This window comes from Equus przewalskii, chromosome 1, assembly GCF_037783145.1.
Source record: "Equus przewalskii isolate Varuska chromosome 1, EquPr2, whole genome shotgun sequence".
Taxonomy (NCBI): Eukaryota; Metazoa; Chordata; class Mammalia; order Perissodactyla; family Equidae; genus Equus; species Equus przewalskii.
The window spans coordinates 168,771,419-168,793,689 of record NC_091831.1 but is presented as its reverse complement, the minus strand read 5'-3'; the positions used below and the strand labels follow the sequence as shown (position 1 = coordinate 168,793,689).

The window sequence follows — 22,271 nt, the reverse complement described above, 5'->3', positions numbered from 1 at the left end:
GGACTTCATCAAACCTACCGAACAGATCGTATGAAATATTTCGCACCTGCTTTGCTAGTGAATGGTCGTCAAATAAACATCTGTATGTGTGGTGAATCTTGGGCCGAGGCTCACGTGCGCTACAAATTGATAGCAAGGCTGTGGAAGAGCAGCTAACTGTCACCACCTCAAACTTCTTGGGTGGCTACTATGATTTACAAAAAGTCCCTGAGAATTGGATGTGATCAAATTGGCTTAAGGAAACTCAATTTCCATCCTTCATGCCCTACAGAGTTGTTGAGGCATTACATGTGAAAAGCTGATGGTAAACTCCAAAATCCAGTACAAACAGTATGTTTTTTTTTTTCATTTGTACAACCCAAGTTTCCCCAGGGCTCACCAGCCTGGAGGTACAAATGCAGTCACATTATTGGTAATGTCCTATGTTTTTCTGTTTCTTTCACTTATCTGCCTTACCAGGGTCTATCTCCCTGAAAAGAGGACCCTACATAGAATTTCATGACATTTCAGCATGGGTCTTACATGTGTGCACGCTTATTACAGCGCAGGCACCTTTGCCAGGAAGAGCTGATATTTCTGGACACCAGCAGGCTCCTCCCACTGATGCTCTAGAGCAGTGATTGCAGGGTGGGGTCTCACTCCACAGCAGATGCAAGGCAAACTTCTTTTTTTTTGAGAGAACACACATCAAGTTTTATTGGGAGAAGAGGGTTATTTACAGGGGCAGGTAGAAGAGAGGGGAGTCACACAGGGTGGGAGGAGATTGTGGGTACAAGGCAGAGAAGGGGATAGGAACCATGCGTGTGCCCACCCCAACCCCGGGAATGGCAGAAGTGCAGCCAGGGCTCAGGAAGACGGGCAGGGAAAGGACCTCGCAGTGGGGCTGAGTCCCTGGGCTGGGGGACTCAGGAGCTTCTAAACACTGACCACCCTCAGAAGGGGATGGGGTGGGAGAGGGCTGCCTCTACACTTCCTCACAGGCTTAAGGCCTCTCGGGCTCAAAGGCCCCCAAAGTCAAAGTCAAAGTCTCTTTAGCTGTAGGGGGAAAAGGGGTTCGGAAGGAAGAGACGATGAAGAAAATATTAGAGTTTCTGTTTAACTTTTGTTTCATCCTTTTTAATTTTTACTGTTTGTGCATGTTTTATAAAATACATATTCATACAAGAGAGGGCTGAGACATTTGTTAACAGATAAGGATGTCAATCAAAAGAATTTGGAAATCTCTGGTTAGAACATTAGTGGATAGAGAGGACACGCCCTTCTTCCTCTTGTACAGTGTACTCTGCTAAGGCTGCCAAAGCAGCGGTCTTCTGCTCAAATGAGGGACAGGTTGTTTAGCAGAATAGCCCCTATGCACGGCCCACTTGCCCCTCCCCAGCTCTTACAGGACTCAGCCCTGAGTCCAGGGAGTGACAGAGAGAGAGGACACTTCCTTGTGACCCACATAATACTGGGCTCAGAATCACTCCACCCTCTGGTGATTTGAGCTTATTGTGGCTGACTCCACCTCTCTCAGGATGAGTTCTCTCCAGAAACCTCTTCTTCCCCTGGTGCTAATACACTTTGTCACCGATGGGACAGACCACCTATGCATCACAGACATAGGGCAGACATTCAGCAGACACGCCCAGACATGCCTGGAGCTCAGTGATGAAGGCAATTCAAGCTGAGAGGCTCCAGGCTCAACCACAGCTGACAGTATAAGGAATATTAACCCTTCATTTCTAAATCACATAATCATTTCCAAGGCAAAGGTTTACCGGTACCAGGAAACTCCCTCTAAGCAATTTTGTCTCTGGAGGGTAAATAACCCGTGTCAGCTTCCATAGTCAACACCTGTGGGGACAGTGTGATGTTAACTGTATAGTGTATTTTAATAACTGAGTGTCAACAGATTGCGCGAATTAAATCTGTGTTAGAGAAGCAAATGCACATTTTAAAATGTGGAATTTCCCTTGACAAGATTATGAGAGTTTTAACAGTAAGTTTTATTATTCACTGGGCCTGAAACAATTTTCTATGGAAACATTCTCCCCAAATTAGAAAGGAAGCATAAGGAAAATAAATTTGATATATAAATATTGGTCATGTGATTGACCAATGTGACTGGTTGTTCCTGTTCAATTTAGGGAAGAAGCGGGGTAGTTGGACAAGAGGCTGTAACAAGGCTTATTTGACTACCGAAATCCCGCAGGTCTGAGATTGGAACAGAAATTCTCCTCAAACAGGGCCAGGCAGTGAGGCTGACCACCAGTCCTCCTTTTACATTATGAATAACAGTCTCTACTGGCCACTCCTCAGAATTTCCTGTATCCCAGGCACTGGGCTAAGCGCTTTACATACAGTATGTCTAAACTGCACAATGCTTGACAAGGCAGGTACAATAAAGAAAAGCAGAGCCCAGAAAGGTTAGGCAACTTTCCCTAGGCACAGAGCTGGCACGTGACTGGGATTTGAACTCAGAAGATCTAACTGACCCCAAGCCCAGCTCACCAACATGCCACCTGCCTTCCTCATGGGAACCAGTCGTCTGAATCCTTCAAGGGGAAAAAGGGTTGCAGATTTGCTCTCTTGTGAACATTACTGTGAACAATGCCAGTGTTGTGGGCCACAGAGTTAAAACTGGCTCCTGTCCATTGGAATTCATTCAAAAGACAAATGAGAACCATGCCTGCAAAAAAGAAATACATTCTCGTGCTGAAATCAGCAGTATGTAATCCTTTTGAATCAGGATGTAGTAACTTTATATACCAACTTTGGGAACTCTCTGATCAGATAAACTTTTATTTCAAAGCGAAAAAAATACAAACTCTTTCCATCTAGGATAACATGCCTCTTGTTCACTAGAGTCCCCACCCAGTGCTCACACTGAGCCTCTTCCCTCTCTTCACCACAGCACACTAGCCACACTGGATACATGAGGTTGTCCTGGACACAGGCTTTAACAGAGCTGGAAAAGGTCCAGCGCACAGCTAGACAGACCCTAGGGATGGAAGGGCATTCCAGAAGAGAATTTCTAATAAAAGCAGGTCTATGGTTTAGAAAAGGGGAAGCCAGGAGGTGGGGGAACGTGACCTAAATCTATTATACAATAAAAAACTACTTGGGAGCCAGCTCTGATGACCTAGCGGTTAGAGTTTGTTTTGCACCACTGTGGCTCCACCCACTCTGGGTTTGTTTTCTGGACGTGGAATGACACCACTCATCTGACAGCAGCCACGCTGTGGTGGTGGCTCACACAGAAGAACTAGAAGGACTACAACTAGAATATACAAGTATGTACTGGGGCTTTGGGGAGGAAAAAAAAGAGAGAGGAAGATTGGCAACAGATATTAGCTCATGGTGAATCTTTGCCAGCAAGGGAGGGGAAAAAAATTATTTGGGGTTATCCTAAGATCATTTTTACCAAATCCCAGAGAGTTAGAAACTCTACGGGACTTGGTGACTTGGATGAGGGGAGAGATGGAACAGAAGGCTGAGGATGATGCCCAGGCTGTACCCTGAGGGATGGGACTAAGACAAGGGCTTTATTCCAGACAGGCAGTTCAGAAAGAGGAACAAGTTTGGAATGGGGAAGAGGATGAGATCATTTTAGGTGTGCAGAGTGAAGGTACTCATGGAAGATTTAGGAGAAGACATACAGAAGACAGGAGAAATAGAAGTCTGAATCTCAGGAAAAATAACCAGGGGCTAAAAATCTGAATTCATGAGTCATCAGCACATGGCTACAGGAGAAGCCATCAACAAGCACAAGACCATCCTGAGAAAAGGAGGAGAGTTAAAGATTTGCTCCTTCCAGTCTGGGACCAGACTCATGGTCTAATGGGAGTCATTTCAGACTAAATAAAACATTAAACTTGTTTACCTAGCAGGCATTAAATATATAGAACACTTGTGAACATTTAACCTCGGTGACTTTTTTAGCTCAAAGAATCTTACAGAATAAAATTTTAAAGCTATTTGTTATAAATTACATACAATTTAATACTTCATAGTTTTCATGAGAATTTTGTTACTGTTACTCTCAAAAAAAATATATAAAAAGGAGAATAGTTGAAGTAAATTTGCAGATGTCGGATGAATTATGGAATTATTGCTCCAAAGATAGTTAATTGAGGATGACACAAAAGACAACCTTCTTAGTTCCCCCAAAATGTCCCTTGGGAACCTCATCAAAAGCCTACATTAAGCCAGCTCTGATGGCCTAGTGGTTAAAGTTTGGTGTGCTCTGCTTTGACAGCCCAGGCTTGTTTCCCAGGCATGGAACCACAGCACTCATCTGGTGGTAGCCATGCTGTGGTGGCGGCCCATGTAGAAGAACCAGAAGAACTCAACAACTATATACAACTATGTGCTGGGGCTTTGAGCAGGGAAAAGGAAGAAAAAAGGAGAAAGATTGTCAACAGATACTCCGCACAAAAAAGCCTACACTGCCCTAGATGATAGGACTCCACTTCCCAGGAATCTGCCCCTTCTTGTAAGCATTTCTCATTTAGTCTATTTAGGCCCACATGTTTGTTTGTTGCTGAGGAAGATTCGCTGAGCTAACATGCATTGCCAATCTTCCTCTTTTTTTTCTTGAGGAAGATTAGCCCTGAGCCAACATCTGTGCCAATCCTCCTCTATTTTGTATGTGGGATGCTGCCACAGCATGGCTGCCAATGAGTGGTATAGGTCAATGCTGGGGATCTGAACCCATGAACCCATGCCGTGGAAGCAGAGTGCCCCAAACTCAACTACCAGGCCATGGGACCAACCCCGACTTGTTTGTTTTAATAGCTAAACATGTAGATATTTATGATTGAGGGAGCGCTATGAGGGTTACTAGCAACAGTATCATGACCAGTTACTGAGAGCCAGACATATATCAGGCCCCATTCTGGGAGCCATCAGCACTCTTCTCAGCAAGCCTGTGAGGCAGGCATTCCCCGCATTTCTATTTTACAAAGGAGGAAATTGAGCTCTGGGAGGTTGAGCAACTTGCCCAAGCCACATTGCTAGTAGCAGAAAAGCAGAATTCAATCCCAGATTTGTCTGTCACCAAAGCCTCTGCTTACTCTTTGCACTACTTCACTAACTCACTCAAGGACTGACTTTCGTCACTGAATTATAAAAATAGCAAAGATTAACATTGTTATGATAATCAACAAATTACTGAGTTGAACTACATGAAACTGCTGATATTTGGCCACTTTTGACCTACAAAAATGGGAGTTCTATATGGTGTGCCCTTATGAAAGCATACACTGGTATTTTTTAAGAATGTCTGGAGCAGCAGTGTGAGTTTCTAAAAAGATTCCACACCCCAGAGGAACAGTTAAGGAGAACCAAAGATTTCACTCAGCTCATTAACAAAAAATACATGTTAGGGCTAAAAAAGAGAAAGAACACATAGAAAAGCATGCGTTTGTAAGATAAGGAAACTGTTAAAAAGTCTGCTATGAAAGACCAAAATTTGTTAAAGTGAAATGTTATGTAGTGACCATAGGTTAACCATCAAGAGTACTGTGAAACACAAGCTAATGAAGCACACAAGTGTGAAATTTAAATGGTGTATAAGTTAAAATATGTTTTCACCTACATGAGGGCACTAAGCAAATTTACAACATTCTATGGAATTTGGTAAAATCACAAGAATGAACAAGGGAAAGATATGGAGAACCCTGTAAGTGAGGCAAAAATTAGAGCTAAAAGGAGACAAATCATTTAAATTTAACCCTGTCATTTTATTGTGGAGAAAACTAATGTTCAGGAAGATTATGTCAGCAGGTACCGAAACTTAGGTTCCTTACTTCCGGTCCAGGGCTCTTTAAAATAGATCAGAATAACATGCTGTTTGAACACAATAATGTCCTTGTTGTGTATTGCAACTGGCCATGGCACGGACTGCAGATACAAGAAAATTTTCATGGGGCATAATTTTTAGCTTGTAGCAAGATGAGGTTGCTAACAGTAAATATATTAAATATGTTTCATAACCATAAAATAAAAACACTGTGAGTTTTAAAATTTAAAGGCATTACATTTTCTTCTCGGCCTGTTATTATTATGGTATAACCAGAACACTGCCTTCTCCCAGCATGTTTTTCTAATTGCTTTTGGATATTGTTTTGCCTTTTTAAACAGGAAGGCATTCTAAAAATAGGATGCTGTCAAAATGGTTTGAATTTCAAGGAAAAAAAAAAAACCCTCACACCTGCTCACTGAGAAATAAATACTCAGTTCAAAATCATGACATTTAGAATATGTCTCTGGTATAAAATTCAGCTATAGAGATACACTGCTAAAAGACAGTTTGCCTCTAATTCAAAATAAATAGCAGAAATCAGCTATCTTAATTATTTCCTTCATTTATGAGGCTGTATGTTCTTCTGGCCAAACAACTGTGTTGTTGTATGCCTGTGCTTTATTTCTCATTAGAGCATTGCTTGCTTTATTTCTCGTTACAGCATTTCTAATAGCAACAGAGAAAGGTTGACTGCCCTGCCTTAGCATTCTCCCTATCTGATGTTTTCCTTGAAAATTCTTTCAAAATCCACCAACCCATCAACCAATCTGAGATTTACAGCTAAGCATTCATGGTTTCATCTCTTCCTGAAGGAGACTCAAATTCATTAAAGAGATAGATAGAAAGAAACAACTATCTGGAGAAGAACCAATGTATCTTTCAAATGACCTATGAAATGCCAGCTCCCTGGTAGAAACCCAATAGAGAGGAGGAACCCATCAGAGAATCCTGGGCAACACCCCTGCTTTCTATGGAAGAATTTAGAATAACTGGATGGTGCATGACATCCTCACCACCAGCCACGAGGGCTTCTGGCATGCTGTCTAGAATAGCAAGAATCACTCAAGGGTGTTGAGAACCTTGAAAAGCATCACTGCAAAAGAGAACTCATTTTCTACACACCGAGTACAATCCTTGTGCCTCCCTCATAGTGTTATGTGAAGTCATTTATTCTTGCAACATTTATTGAGCACCTACCAGATGTCAGGCGCTATCCTAGGAGCTAAAGAAAGACCGATGAACAAAAGACACGAAAACCTCTGCCCTCCTGCATCTTGCTTTATATGAAGGGGGCACAAACAACAAATAAGTAAAATGTGTATTTTGCAGATGGGGATAAGTGCTATCCCCAGGGATAGGGAAAGGAAATTAAGTGAGATAATATACATGCGTAGCACAGTATAAGCATTTAAAATACATTAAAGGGTTCTTCTTTCCACTAATAAAAGCTCTGAAAGTTATTTCCTTGGTTTCAGGATTGGAGGTGAGGAGAAATTATATTTCTTCTTGGGGAGTAATAATCTTATTCCACTAAGTCTGCATAGTGAAATAATAATAATTTTTATTTATCAACAGCCTGCTTTGTGCCAATAACTTTACATAAAAATACTTCATTTCATCCTGTAAAATGGATATTCTCCCCATTTTATAAAGGGAAAATGACACTCTAAGAAACTCAAGATCGCCGATCTAATAATTTTACGTTAGAGCTGAGATTTAAAGGTAAACACACCTAGCTCCAAAATCCACCCTGCCAGGCTCTGTTCTATAATGTTTGGGTTTGAGGTGTCAGGGGTTGGAGTGGATCAAGAAGGGAAATATGGCTATTGCTCCCAGGGGACCCCCCACCCCCACCCCGGGCACCTCCCCTACCACTAATCTCCTGCACAGAGAATATCAGTCTTTATACATATGTGTCCATGCTGGATTTTAGGATTCTAAAACTCAAAATGGAAACCTCTCATTTGCGTTTAGCTATTGCAAAAAAACACTTTAGGTTTGGTAACGTGACGTTTCCATTGCTATTTGAGGTTCTAGAGTATCTCTGAAAGGGAGCATTTTGTTTTCTCCTCAAGCTGTTTGACAGCATTCATTTTACTCCTTCTTGTTGGGTATCTGAGCACACGTGGTATTTACACAAGGATGGTGTTAAGATCTAGCATCTCAGAACCAGAGAAAAACATCATGCTAGAGACCAAGATTATTGCCATTTTCTAAAAGAATAATAAAAAATAAAATTAAAACAAAACATATGAGTTTATTCACCTTTACAGCAAACAAACCAAATAATACTAACCAGAGCAAAGAACAAAAGGAAAAATTCTCTAAGTAAAAAATACCATGATGAAACGTGGCCCTTCTTCAGCTGCGTATGTTACCTTTTTCTTAGTCTTCTGCCTCTTAGCCTATCCCTTTTCAGTTTAGTTCACTAAAATTCAAGTGTTTAAAAGTCATGTTATCACTTATTTACTACTAAATTAGTGAAAACCGTAGTATCTTAATTCACCAGTCTGATTCTTTACTAGTTCTGTGAGCAATCACACCTGTTTCTGTGGTTGTTTTTATCTTTACCTTTATTTTCCGATCCGTCCTTTCTCTTCAAGCAGCTGCCCTGCTGAGACAGGTATTCCCCTAGTGTTCTGGAAGCCGCGTGCCACGCCCAGCCAAGGCTGAAGACATGTCCCTCTCTCCGGAGCCTTGCTGTGCTGCCCACCTTCTCGCCACCCTCTCCTCCTCACTTTTACTTATTTTTAATTGAAAATGCAATGTAATAATAACACCAAAGGATAAAATGTTTTTAAAACTACCTTTACACACCTGTTTTCATTTTTGCATATAGTCTTCTACCACTTAAGGCCCTGCTGTTTTGGTTATTTCTAGTTGATGCCTCACACAGATTGCCTGCAAGAGTGATTAATATGAGTTTTAAAGAGTCATTCCCTTTTAATTGACACAAAAACAAAAAACAGGTTAAATGCAGTGCAATATTTGAATTAACTATTAAAAGCTAAATGTAAACAGATTACTTCACAAGGAGAGCTGCAGTGTCATTTGGTTTCAGATGGGCTATTTTTATGCTAATGTAATGGGAACAGACAGTGGCAGGGGAGATGGGGGTTTGGGGGGCTGCCGGTGGGGAGGATTGGGGTGGATTCAGAGCTGTCCCAGAAGGTGACAGTGATTGGAGACTGGTGGGATAGAAACAAACTATGAGCACTAAGAACTGAAAAAGCTGACAGCGGAAGGGAAGCAATGATTTTGAGTGGGCAGGGAAACGAAATGAGCTGTTTAAGAAAATACATTTGAATCAAGAAATTGAATGAAAAGAACAGAAGATGAGAGGGCAGCCCTGGTATGCCTGCAGTTCGTCTCAGAGTGCCTCCAGAAGAAGGGAAGCCCTAATCAGGACCTCCTACAAGCAGAGCCCAGACAGCACGGTGTTAAACCTACAACAAGGTCTCCAAGTAATATACGTGAGCATGCCTTTAGTCTTCCTAATTTGTAAAGTGTTTGTTCCTTGAGCACACGATCTTGCACATGGCAGACATTTGACACATTCGTTGATTGTTAACTACTGGTGACATTATCTGCAAAAGCTGGCTTTACAGCTTGTACAGTAGTTGACATGGTGGGCACTAGGATTGTTCAGGGCACCAAGTAAGGCCTTGAGTCCTTGGGGCTTGATCCTTGGAGAAGACTCTACCCCCCTTAGTCCTCTGAGAGGTGACAAGGGCCCCTTATGGATTTGTCAGGTCCTTGTTTACTGTCATAGAGCCAAAAATAAGTAAATAAGATTACCTTTTTCCTGTGCAGCAAGCGCCACAATTCATATTAAATCTCTGACAACTCTCTGCATCTCTGTAGATTAATACAACCACTTCCCACTGTGACATGATGGGTAAGAATGCTTCACCTATTATAAGGTCAGGGAGTCTGTCACCAGCATCTCCTTATAAACAGTAATGGCAGATCTGGACTTAGGAACATTAGCATGGCTGGAACTGCCTTGATGGAGAAGGGTTCATTATAAATATTGACTGTAATTCCCTTTTTAATTAAAAAAAAAAATGTGGAACTCTTCCTGCAGTAATACAACCTCAAATTATAGGCCCCCAGCCTCCTGGAAAGAAAGAATAGAAAAAAAGGATGGTGCTAAAAAAATGCCCAGCCAGCGTAGAAATCTTGTGTAATTCAAATGAGAGTTAAACAATGAAGGTGATAAAAGTAATCAAGTAGTAAACAAAGGGCAGGAGAATTAAAATAAACAATGAACCAATAGGGTAGTTAATTAGCATGCTTTGTAAAGAAGATTTGATTTCTCCCCAGAAAGCAATGATGCTGACAAATAAGCCTGACTACCAACTATCTTCAGGTATAATGTAATATGTCCCCCATTGCCTATAAAAGAAATGCCACTGAATTACTGGGCATGGTGCTGAATTGCCACAGACGCCTCTAAATTACCATGCATGGGGCCTTTGCTCTGGGTTGTTCTCACAATGGTCCTTTAGTTTTTTCAAGCTCCACAATTTCTATTTGAATTGTTCCAGAGCAGAAGTCTCAAACTCAAACACCCACAGGGCTCAGGCAGTAGCAGTCGGGGTAAAAGGATGGGAGCAGGGGGAAACAATGATGAGCTGGAGAATACTGCTCCACCTAAGGCAGTCAACTCTCACCAAATAAGCCACGTCATCTAATTCTTAAAGAGCAGCTTGAAATTCATACTCGTGTGTCAATTTTTTATATCGAAAGGGCGACACAGGACTGGCTACATAATTTGCAGGGTCCAGTGCAAAATGAAAAGGCAGAATCCCTTCTTCAAAAATTATTAAGAATTTCAAGATGGCAACAACAGAGCATTAAACCAAGTGTGGACTCTTCTAAGCGCAGGGCCCTATGTGACGGCAGGCCAGGTTCAGCCCCTGAGTCATCCAGTTTGAGACCCTGTTCTAAATGTTCCACATTCTCTCCCTATTTTCCCTTGTGACTCAAAGCACACAGTTGTAAGATGGCTAGAAAAGTCTGGAGCGTGCCCTATCACTGAAAAACAGAGATAAACATGGCTGGCGGCTTACCAGGGAAACAAAGTCTCTCCTCGGTCCTCACCAAATCTTAAAACCAACGGGAGGATTCAGCTGCTGACAGGTATGTGCTTGTGGAGAAGAAAGCTTCCACCTTATTAATCCAAAATACCTAAAAGTCAGTTGCTATAACGAAAGGCCTATAAAAAGTGATATTCCCCTGAAAAGCCTTCCCACTCATGGCCCATCTACAGAGTTGGCCATGTCCAATTGCTATCAAAGAGGAATAGTCAATCTGCAAGTGACTGTCACAAGTGAGACACACCTTACATGCATGAACATGTGCCTGAAAAATGTCATGAAAACACAGTCATAGTCTGGAATACATTAGTTCATATGATGGTTGAGAGAAATGTTTCCTATTTAAAGTGATGTTTGTAAGGCGTACCAGAGTGAGTGGACAGGCTGCTCAGGGCTGGAGATGACCCCCACGCCTACCCTCATGTGGCACACACCTCCACTGGCACAACGGCTGCGATGTTTGATTTAGAGGGTTCTCTGGACAAACAGTTCCTAAAGGTGAGAATTATCTTTTCCAAAAATGAAAAAAATATTCTCTTCTAAATTGATCTGTCATAATCATTTCGTATTTCCATATGTCAGGTTTATGTCAATTGAGACAGTCATGTACTTTTTGGTTGATCACAATTATACTTTTCAGATTAGCTGATACCAACAAAATGCTAATTGACACATTGGCTTTGTCCATATCCAGCAAGATTCTAATCCAAACCCAGGCAGAAAAAAACCCAAAGTTATTATTCAATGTAGTGATTTTACCTCCACCTGTAGACCGTATGCATATGCACCTATACATTTGTGCAGAGATAATGGGTTTATCTATTAGCACATGGAATCAAACTAAATAGAAATATTATTACAGTATCAGAGAGAATAAACTATGCCCCTATAAATCTACCTGTTTGTTTTTGTCTCCCCCTCTAGAAGGTAGTGGGGGAAGAGATTTGGCTCTGTCTTGTTCACTCCTATATTCCCTAACATTGCTGGCACACAGCAGATACTCAGTAAATTCTTGCTGAATTGAATTGAATCCATAAGATCAAAATAAATTATGATTCACTGATTCTGGTGTTGGAAATAGAAGGAAATCAGAGACATGTAGCAGGACTACCAACTCCCCTAAATTCCACTGGCTCCCAGAGTCACTGCACCCAGTAACTGTTGCTTTCTGATCAGCCCCTCATTCCTGTAAGCCATGCAGACCCGAGCTTGAAGCAGGCTGGGACAAAGGTTAACTTCTTCCCAGAACCTAGAAAAGGCTAATGAGCTCTGTGGAATAATATTTCTAAGCATTCACCATACCGGAATCAATATCAATGTGCTGTCAGTGTGTGCATTAGCCCCACAGTCAAACAAAGAACCGCCCTTAGAGCCCAATAATGACGCTGAGCGTGGATAGCTGGGGATGGGCAGATGATGCCAAGATGACCGTATCAGCTCTCCTCAAGCACAAGGCCTCCAGGATGTTGCCTGAGACCACCACTCTCGTACTTTGTCAGAGATAAGCAGCTTTTGGATTTAGCCACTGATACACTCAGCAAAGTAACTCTCTTTTTATCTTCTTGACCCAAGAGATGGATTTGGAGTACACCTTCCTGGCTGTGAGAGAAGTTTCCTCTTCTACTCTTTGCCTGGTGTTCCCAGGGAATGCAAATGTCTTAAAGTTAGCAGAGCACTACATATGTACATATGTAGCTGATAAGACAAGTACAACAAACTTGAATCCTTACTGACTCAGGTAAGATCTGCTTTTAGTATAACTCCATCATGCCCGTGCTCATTCGTGTAGCATCTCCCATACACAGATCTCGCTAGAAAGATAAGTCAAGAAAGGGTAGTGGGAAAAGGTCTGAGCCTCAATTCTGCATTACTTACATCTCTAGGATGAGAGTAGGACTGACCAAGACTCATGCTCATCCCTGCAGTAAAACTGATCTTCATGTTATAAACGGGATCTCCTTCTATATGTGAAATCTGATGTTCCAATTAGAACAAGAAGGGGCGGGGTGAGTGGGATAGAGTAAACATGACTGCTCTGTATGGCATACAGTTAAGACATCACATAACTAAGATGACTGTGGGTGATCATGTGGGCGTCACAGTCAAATCGCATTGGTTTAGGATCCCGGCCCAATCACTTATTAACAATATGACCTTAGGTAAATTTGTTAACCTGGCTAAAACTTGGTTTCTGGAAAATGTGAAAAATAACACCTAATCCTATAAAGTGAGATTGTTGCTCTCTACCACATAATGTCATTAAAAGGGCTACATAAGACATATACAATGTTTAGTCCAGTGCCTGATACATAATAAGAACTGAATAAATGATAGCTGTGGTTGTTATTATGATTATTTTTATCAACCCCACCATGGCCTAGTTATCCACAAACAATTAACTTCTTTGTAGCTCTGTAATTCGGTAACGAAAGCCATAACCAAAAGCGTGGAGGAGGTAAGTTCCTTTTAAGCTTTCCATGGTCTAAACTTGGCCACACAGTAAATATGGTCTTGATGATCTTTCATTTATCACTGTGAAACAAAATTCTTTAAATTCTAGAAAGTTTCAGTGAAACCCCACTAAATGCAGCCACACAGCAATCTCTCCCTTCCCCCATCCACACACACCCCATCTACCCCTTGGGGATATATTAAAACTAAGGCAACTGAAATCGCCTCAGCCAGTAATTAAGACACGCAGCTAATCAGAGAGCAGCACAGGCTGTGGCCTTGTGCAAAGAAACTGAGCACCCAGGATGACGGCTCCCATTACTCGGGCTTTGTTCTCCTGGAGCAAAAAGAGCACAAAAGCATAAAGTTGAGGAGCTACAAGTGCATTTGAATGTTTGCAAGGGTGAGGGGAGATCACAGGCTCCTCTGAATTGGGAGGATCTTCCACCAGACAACTGCGTCAGCCCACACCCACCAGCGCCTTCCCCACCCTCCAAGCATGACTCCACTTTTTCTAACACTGCCCTAAGTCATCCGGCTTCTGCGACTTCCAGTAATTGCACAGATCACCCATGATGAAGCGGCTGAGAGCACTATTAGACAAAAGAAACAAAAATGAAGCAAATAGAAAAGTCATTAAAATATTGCCTTTGGTTATTTTTCCTCCTAGCAATTCATGTCACCAAATAAATCTTTCTTTTCCTTGGAAGTAATACTTCAAAAGAATTCCAGTGTGCACTGACTGGTTTTCTCCAGACTCATAATCCAGCCACTAGACACACTTTCCCTTCCCCCACCATCTAGCACTCCTCCCTGTCACCTTAGAGCTTCTGACTTAGCTGTGTTCATACCCAGAAGTCCCAGCAGAGCTTTCTGTTCACATTATGTGACATAAAAAAGCAGGCAATGAACAATCCATGCTCCTAAGTGCTTGTGATAAAGCCAGGCTGAGCTGACCTCTCCCATCCCATTCAGCTGCATGTCAGCCACATAAGCTTAAAGGACCGAGAGGAGCATGTGTGTGATGTGTAGCAACAAACTAATTAAAATCTGAGGTCTTTCATTCTAGCTGGTGCCTAATGGGACCAATATGCTCGACTCTGTGCAAAAAAAAAAAAAAAAAATCACTCCAAGCTGGCTAGAGGTATTGCTTTTCCTGCTTCCTATGATACATTTCCTTTAGGCTCAATAAACAGCCTAAAAGAAGAGGAACTCAGGCGTTGCCATTCTTTCCTGTAAGACTTTTCAAATGAAAACTATAAGCTTGGCAGCACTGAGCCAAAAGACCACTCCCTGATTCCAAGTGGACATATTGATCAATTGAACTGACATGTGCCTCTTCCTTTCTCTCCCTTCGTGGCAATCAGCTGTACCAGGGAAATCCATTTCATTTCCCAAAACAAAAGGCAACAGACTGCTCCTCATCTGACACTGTCAGATCATATTTTTTAGAAAAAATATTTATAATGCAGATGCCTGAAGACAGAGTGAGGAGTTGAAATGAGCATGTACATGTTTATCTGGAGTTTCAGACTGGAGCTGAGGTTATCACCAAGCCCAGAGATCTGTATTTGCCACAGTCACTGAGGACCTGTGATTTATTCATCTTACCAGATTCTGGTTAAAGTTAAGCAAGAGACAGCAACACCACCACCACTTCCAGAGACGCCCCTCAGGGTTACCCTTCACTGCAACTGCCGCAGAGGAGACTTGTTACAAGTCAGCCTGCAAATAACTCCAGCTATTTTAGAGACCAGCTAGAGAAGGAAAAACATCGTGGCAGTCTTTCAACTAACTACGAAGGACTGCCGTACAAATCAAACGCTCCAGTAATTTCATCTGGTTTGGGTCTTTATGTTTTTAGTAAATTCTGTCTTGAACATGCAAGCGATCCCCTTTCACATCAGGGATATGTCAAATGCTTATTCAGCATTCATTCCTTGCCATGAAGAAACTGAAACTCAACCGAGGTAAATACTGAATTTCATACTGCAAATCACTTAATATTTCATAAATCACAAGAGCAAATAGGGGACCAATTAGCTCTGCCCCATAAAAAAGAAACGTATATCTTTACAATGTTTAAATACCGTGAACTACTCATTTTAGAGCCTACTTGGGGCTTTGCAATAGAAAATTACCTTATGTTTATGAAAAATTCCATGAGAACACTAAAAATAACAGGCGGAGATAGAACAAGAATAATTCTACATATTTTGATTCCTCTGTGACTCTTACAGGCCTTTGTCTTAACCCAGCAGCCTGAAAAACAGCTTTAGGTAAAACAGCCCTTCTTTCCCCAGACCATTTTAAGCAGACAACATCCCCCCATCTCCGCCTTAGCAGACACTGACTAACCAAGAAAACAGCCATGCGATTAAGGCCCAGACGTTTAACACTCACCATCTCCTGGTCCCACCGTCTTCTTTTGATGTTTACAGCACATCTGTAGGATGCAATACTAGGAGATGCCTTGTTTGACCTGCTGCATGATGCTGTGACATCAGTTCAGATGATGCAGCTCATTATGGGAAAGACTGCTGTTGCTATGGCAACTGGGATGTGCTAGGAATCCTTGCTGCATTTCCAGTGGAGCCTGAGACAATACGGAAGCCCTGTAAGAAACAGACGATATGCAAAATTTAGACCAAAGGAAGAGGATCTCTCATTGGACTAAAATCCATAGGTTTAAAAGGGATTTCCCTGAGGCACTTCAGAAAAAGTAAAAATTACCTCCTACTTTGTTGTTATACATTTAGAAAAGGTGGGGTGAGTGGGTATAGATTTAGTACTAAGCAAATAAAAACTCAAACGCACAATGTTTCTCTTTTAGGCAACTTGATCACTTTTTCCTCCCTGGACAGCATTACGATACCTTTTTTTAAAGTTATTAAAAAGAATTTTTGCTCATTTGTCAAAGACAAAGAGAACAAAGCCAGGAGCAGAAAACGAATTAAAAATCAAATATAAACAGCTCAGAAAGAGATTCTAATTCTAAAGTAAATAGGTTTTAATTCTCAAAATATGGCAAACTCCCACCAACGAAGTCTGCCCTGATCATTTCCTCTGATGGACACCAACCCACAGCACCTTCACATGGAGAGCAGCCCCCACTCTCACCTGAGCATTCGACAGGCACGTGGAAGAAGATTTAGAATCCAGAGGGCACACCACGCCACCTTCAACTTCTAGGGCCCCTTCCCTTGGCCTGCAGAGAACCCGTTCCACTCACAGCCAAAATACAAGAGAGTCTTTTCTGGTACAAAACCTGGTAGTTGGACCAAGTGGCAGACCTGCTAGAAACTTCCTAAATCATAAGCATTCCAAACACTGAGGTTCTGTTTTCCTATCTATGGGGCAACAAGATGCACAGAAGGAAATTACTCACGCCCCCTCCCCCATAAAGGCTGCAACTGTGTGAAAAGCCACACTTAAACAAGACACAGTGAGGTATTTCTCCAGCTGGTAAAAGAAAAGCAAATCTAAAGCAGTCATTTCTTTCCACTGCCGAGCAGAAACAAACATTACGCGGTAAGAACTCGGGGGAAGGAGACAGGGCCAACGCAGCCATCTCCTGCATATTTAATACTCTCAGACCATGGATAGAGACAGAATCGAGCTGACCTACATCCACTCCATGTTCACAACTCTGGGGAAAAACAACATTCAAAAAGCCCCAAATCTAATGAGACAATTATATTGTCCCCTCCTACTTGAGATTTTAAATGGCATTGTTAACTTACAGCATGAGGGATGGGGGTATGGAATGGCAGGAGGAATTCAGGCAGTGCCTCAGTAAATGGGAGCTGATAAAACGCTTGAGAGGTGCCAAGATCCTAGCAGGGTGCACCATCAGCATGCCCACAACATCCCTGTCCTGGATAGATTGTTCTTGCTTCACCTAATGAGGAATTGAGAGAAAAAGAGCAAGAGGGGAAACGGCCTGCCCAAGTCACTCACACACTCAGTCACGGGCAGAGCCTGACTCCCAGCCTTTATCTTAGACCACATGCCACACTGAAGGAAGTAACAGCCAGCCTCTCCAGTGCAAAGAGCACTGATCTGGGATTCAGGACACCCAAGTCTTAATGCCACTTCCTCCAGTGAGCATCTGTGTGACATCGGGCCAATCAATTAAACTCTCTGGGCCTCAAGTTTTTCATCTGCAGAGATGATGGATTTAGCTAACAACCATGGTTTTCAAGTCTTTTTGTTAGTAGTGTAACCCTTTCTTCTAACGATACAGACCCAAGCTGGGCTGCTCTGGTTGAGAAAGGGTAAGAAGCCCAAAGTCAAGACTAGTGAGCCCTTTTCAATGCCCACGCCCTTCCCCACCCCCATCTGCTATGATCTGACCCCTGAAGGCACCTCTGAAGAACTCAGTCTCTGGGGAAGACAGAGTGAAAGTCATGGGTCTAGAACAGTACTATCAGTAGCTGAAATCCCATGGTTCTATAAAAAGGAGAGAGCAGGGTGGGATCAAGTACTCCAGACTCCAATATGGCTTCGCAGAATGAGCAGAATCTTGTCAGTCCCCTTTGCCAGAAGCAAATCATTTGTTTGGTGGGAAGAGATGGATGGTTCATCAAATCTGAGGCCAGGTCAGACTTTTGACAACCTGAACTGGCTGAATAACTGACCCACAAAATGGCCTGGATTGTCCAAACACGTGGACCCATAAAGCAGAAGCAAGTCAAGAAGTATTTTCATGGCTTGTGAATGGGCCAATAGTAACTCACCTTGCACTTCCCCGTGGCCATTCTCACTGCCCCACATCCTCACCTTGTGGGGTTTTTTTGGTGAGGAAGATTGGCCCTAACATCTGTGCCAATCTTCTTCTACTTTTTGTATGTGGGACACCACCACAGCATGACTTGATGAGCAGTGTTTAGGTCTGCTCCCAGGATTGAACCCATGAACCCTGGGCCACAGAAGCAGAGCACGCAAGCTTAACACTGCACCACCAGGCCAGCCCCTCACCTTGTGTTTTTAGGACTGCATGGGATAATGTACACCAAAGCATCTGGAAAGCAGAAGCATCATAGAAATGTCGAATCTGGTTAATATTGGAATTAACAGCCCACTTACCCCAATCAGTGGAGGCTCTTTAGTTTTCACCTATAGGTCTAGCAAGATTCTGGACTCTGGAATAAGTTGGTTAGGAAATGGTTTACAAAATCTGCAGAGATACCAAAGAGGATTTACCCCTTACCACTCACTTCAGATGAAGTCAGAGAAGGTAAGGGACAGGGAATCCTCCCAGAAGACAGAGCCAGGGCCATGGGCAGAATGGACAAACAGCTCCTCTTGGAGAACAGTCGTGGCCACACCAGGGAAACTTCCTTACTTCCAGGTAGCCGTTTTTACTAACCAAGGGTCATTTTAACCCCAAGTAATGTTGCTTAGCAATATTACTGACATTTCATCATTTTCAGGTTTCCAGGGGAACCGAGCTACAGAGTTAACCAAAGGTCAAATTCTCATGCAGAAGTAGAAACGGTTTAGTTAATCTTCTACCGACAGTGCCCAATTCTGGCTTCAAAACTGACCTTCGTTCACAAAATATACAAGTATTCGAACACTCCCACCACATACCTATACCCATATACTCATGCTGCTGTGGATGCTGCTTCAATCAGTACACTTTACGTACTTTCTGAGAATATTTGGAGGTCAAAAGTATTTGGACACCAAAGATATTTGGACCCTAAACTACAGTGGACATTTGTGGCTCTTATTGTTGTTGAATGCTCAGCATCCCTTCCACTTTCTTTAGGTAACATGCAAAGCAAAAATTTTTGCCGGACAATTATTAATCACTGGTGATCAGAATAGAACTTGGTGATCAGAACAGAATAATAATGATACATAAACTCAAGTTATTATTGTTGTTACCTGATGTTTGGATATATTATTTCCTCTCAGATATCACCTCTTCCACATTCTAACTGATCTGCTTTGGGTAGGAATCCAACCAAGGATGCAGAATGTCACTCAGTCTTAAGCCAATCAGTTTGTTATAGCCCCATGACCTACAGAAGTTAGTTCAGAGATGGGTATGGGACCCCACTGAAGCCAATGAGATCAATGAGACATTTTAATGGAAACCACTATTGGCTCCTGGTTTTGAAAATGAACGGATGTCAAATCTGAAGCTGCCCATGCATTTTGCACTCATAAGTGAAGACGCTGTCTAAGAATAAAGACAACAAAGGGCAGAGCAGAGCTGAGTTGAGACACAAGAAATTGAGTTCTGGTGACACTGCGTGAGCCAGAAATCAGCCCTACTCTGGCTCTGTAGGTTACAAGAGCCAAAAGCTTCCGTCAGTATGTTCTGGGGTTTCAGCGCAGTAAACAGAGACCTAATGGATCCACAAAGCCATCGGGAAAACTGCATAAAGTATAAGTTGGCACCATTAGCATGCAGCTTCTTTGGAAGGGGAATAAAAAGTTTAGCTTCTGGAGTGGTTCATGAGCCTTAGCAATGGGAACCCCTCACAGGGCTGGTGGGCAGGACCAGAAATGGCAAGACCTGCTCGCAAGAAAAATGCAAGGCGTTATTCATCTTTTCTCTGGACATTCCTAGATTTATGACAGTGACCTCACACCCCAGTCAGCCTGAACCCCATTCCTCTGTCCTTTCCCTGACAAAGTTCCCACCAGCAAAGGCCAAAAAGCCCAGGGAGGGTAGATTAGATTCTGACTGACACCTTGATTTGGAGCCTGAAGTCGACCTTGGGGTGATTTTGTCCACTGGCCCCAACCAGTTCAGAGATTTCCCCGCCATCCTTCTGAATTTAAGATTGTCTCTTGCCTGGCTTTATAGAGTTAGTATGGTTTGCTGCTTCACTGAGATTGAACTCCAAACACCAACATTTGACAAAACCTGCTTTAACGTGCTTGCGGAAGCACTGTTGTGCTGCTTTATATTGCTGTTGGTGGTGCCGGCAGTCGATTTTGATTTCTAGCAACCCTCTGGGGCAGAACCCTGCCCAGTGTTTTTGCGTCATCCTCTCACCTTCCAGTGCAACATCAGACAATGCCGCCACAATATGACCACTGACAGATTGCCAGTGCTGTGGCTCCCTGACCAGGAAACCAACCCGGGCCGCGGTGGTGAGAGTGCCAAATCTTAACCGCTAGACCACCAGAGCTGGCTGCTGCTTTATGTAAGGAAAGGAAAACATTCATATGCTTCAGCATATGAAGCAGCGGTTTACGAGCTGTTTAAACTCTGCTCTGGTATTTCTAGGGCTTTCCTGTTTGAGTATTTAATTTTGTCGTAGGTCTTAATCTTGCCTGCTCAGGTAGACAGCTCTTTAGGGTACTAACCATATCCTGGGCTACTTCTGATTTCCCCATAACCTTTAGCACACTCCTAGGCATAACTAATTCCTTAATAAATCCTTCTTAATTCTTACTTTTTTTTTTTTAAAGATTTTATTTTTTTCCTTTTTCTCCCCAAAGCCCCCCGGTACATAGTTGTATATTCTTCGTTGTGGGTCCTTCTAGCTGTGGCATGTGGGACGCTGCCTCAGCGTGGCTTGATGAGCAGTGCCATGTCCGCGCCCAGGATTCGAACCAATGAAACACTGGGCTGCCTGCAGCAGAGCACGCGAACTTAACCACTCGGCCATGGGGCCAGCCCCAATTCTTACTTTTTTTTTAAGTAACATTATTTCCATTCCAGGGAACGACAAATTTCCTAGCAGCTTTTTCTTTATCACTCCAGAGTTTGAAATGGTATAAGATTTTACTAAGGCTTATATGCATACATCTTTTTCCCTTCCTTGGTTGTCTAAAATAACAAAAAGTAATTTGCTACTGAGATCTGACCAAAAATGATAAAGCAAGCCAGCAAGTCAACACCTACCAAGTATCATCAGAGATAGAAGGAGTAGTGGTCATGATACCGATTTCAAGTTATTTACAACTGAGTCTTAGAACTAACATAGCATTTCCAGCCCACACTGTCTTTTAAACTAGACTCCTCCCCTTACCTAAGAAAAATTATTAATAACTAACCCTCGTTTATAAATATTCTCCCAGCATAAACATAATACATTCTAGAAAGATGGGGTTTTCCAAGATAACTTTAGTCAGAAAAAGTCATACCTTTTTCTACGAGGAAAAAAAAATTACATCATATCTTCATAAGCAAATTCCTACAGTGCATAATACATTAAAGAGTTCACTATAACAAGGTGACAAGTGGTTCTAGTAAAAGATATTTGTTTATAGGGTACAAACATATTTTTGGGGGGGCTGGCCCGGTGGCACAGCGGTTAAGCGCGCATGTTCCGCTTCTCGCTGGCCTGGGGATCGCAGGTTCGGATCCTGGGTGCGGACATGGCACAGCTTGGCAAAAGCCATGCTGTGGTAGGCGTCCCATGTATAAAATAGAGGAAGATGGGCATGGCTGTTAGCTCAGGGCCAGTCTTCCTCAGCAAAAAGAGGAGGATTGGCATAGTTAGCTCAGAGCTAATCTTCCTCAAAAAAAACACTTTTTTTAGTGAATAATCCAATTTAATAAATGCACTCTTAAAACTCAGCTCTCTATAGGGGCCGGCCCAATGGCGCAGCAGTTAAGTTCGCACATTCCACTTCACCGGGGTCGAGGTTCACTGGTTCGGATCCCAGGTGCAGACCTATGCACCACTTGTCAAGCCATGCTGTGGCAGGTGTCCCACACATAAAGTAGAGGAAGATGGGCACGGCTTTTAGCTCAGGGCCAGTCCTCCTTAGCAAAAAAGAGGAGGATTGGCAGCAGACGTTAGCTCAGGGCTAATCTTCCTCAAAACAAAAAGAAAACTCAGCTCTATATAAAGCACAGAGTTACATACCATTGGTAAATAATCTTCATTTGCTAGGGTGCTAGGGTACATTGCCTCGTAAATGCTTCTTTACCTGAGTTTGTCAAACTTACAGAC

The 22,271-nt window shown here is 42.5% G+C and overlaps 1 protein-coding gene across 7 annotated transcripts in view; it reads right to left on the bottom strand.

Annotated features, from left to right (window-relative positions):
- Positions 1-22,271, bottom strand: part of AKAP6 (A-kinase anchoring protein 6) — a 503,988-nt gene that overhangs the window by 435,735 nt on the left and 45,982 nt on the right. For 3 of the 7 annotated variants that reach the window (XM_070587794.1, XM_070587721.1, XM_070587757.1), the window contains exon 2: positions 15,745-15,956. Coding sequence is in view for 2 of the 7 variants with exons in the window: in XM_070587819.1 (XP_070443920.1) it covers positions 15,745-15,747 (3 nt within the window). In the remaining 5 variants the exon portion in view is untranslated. Of the gene's footprint in view, positions 1-15,744; positions 15,957-16,461; positions 16,847-22,271 lie in introns of those variants that run through there. The other 4 variants (XM_070587819.1, XM_070587827.1, XM_070587768.1 and 1 more) reach the window with 3 other exon arrangements.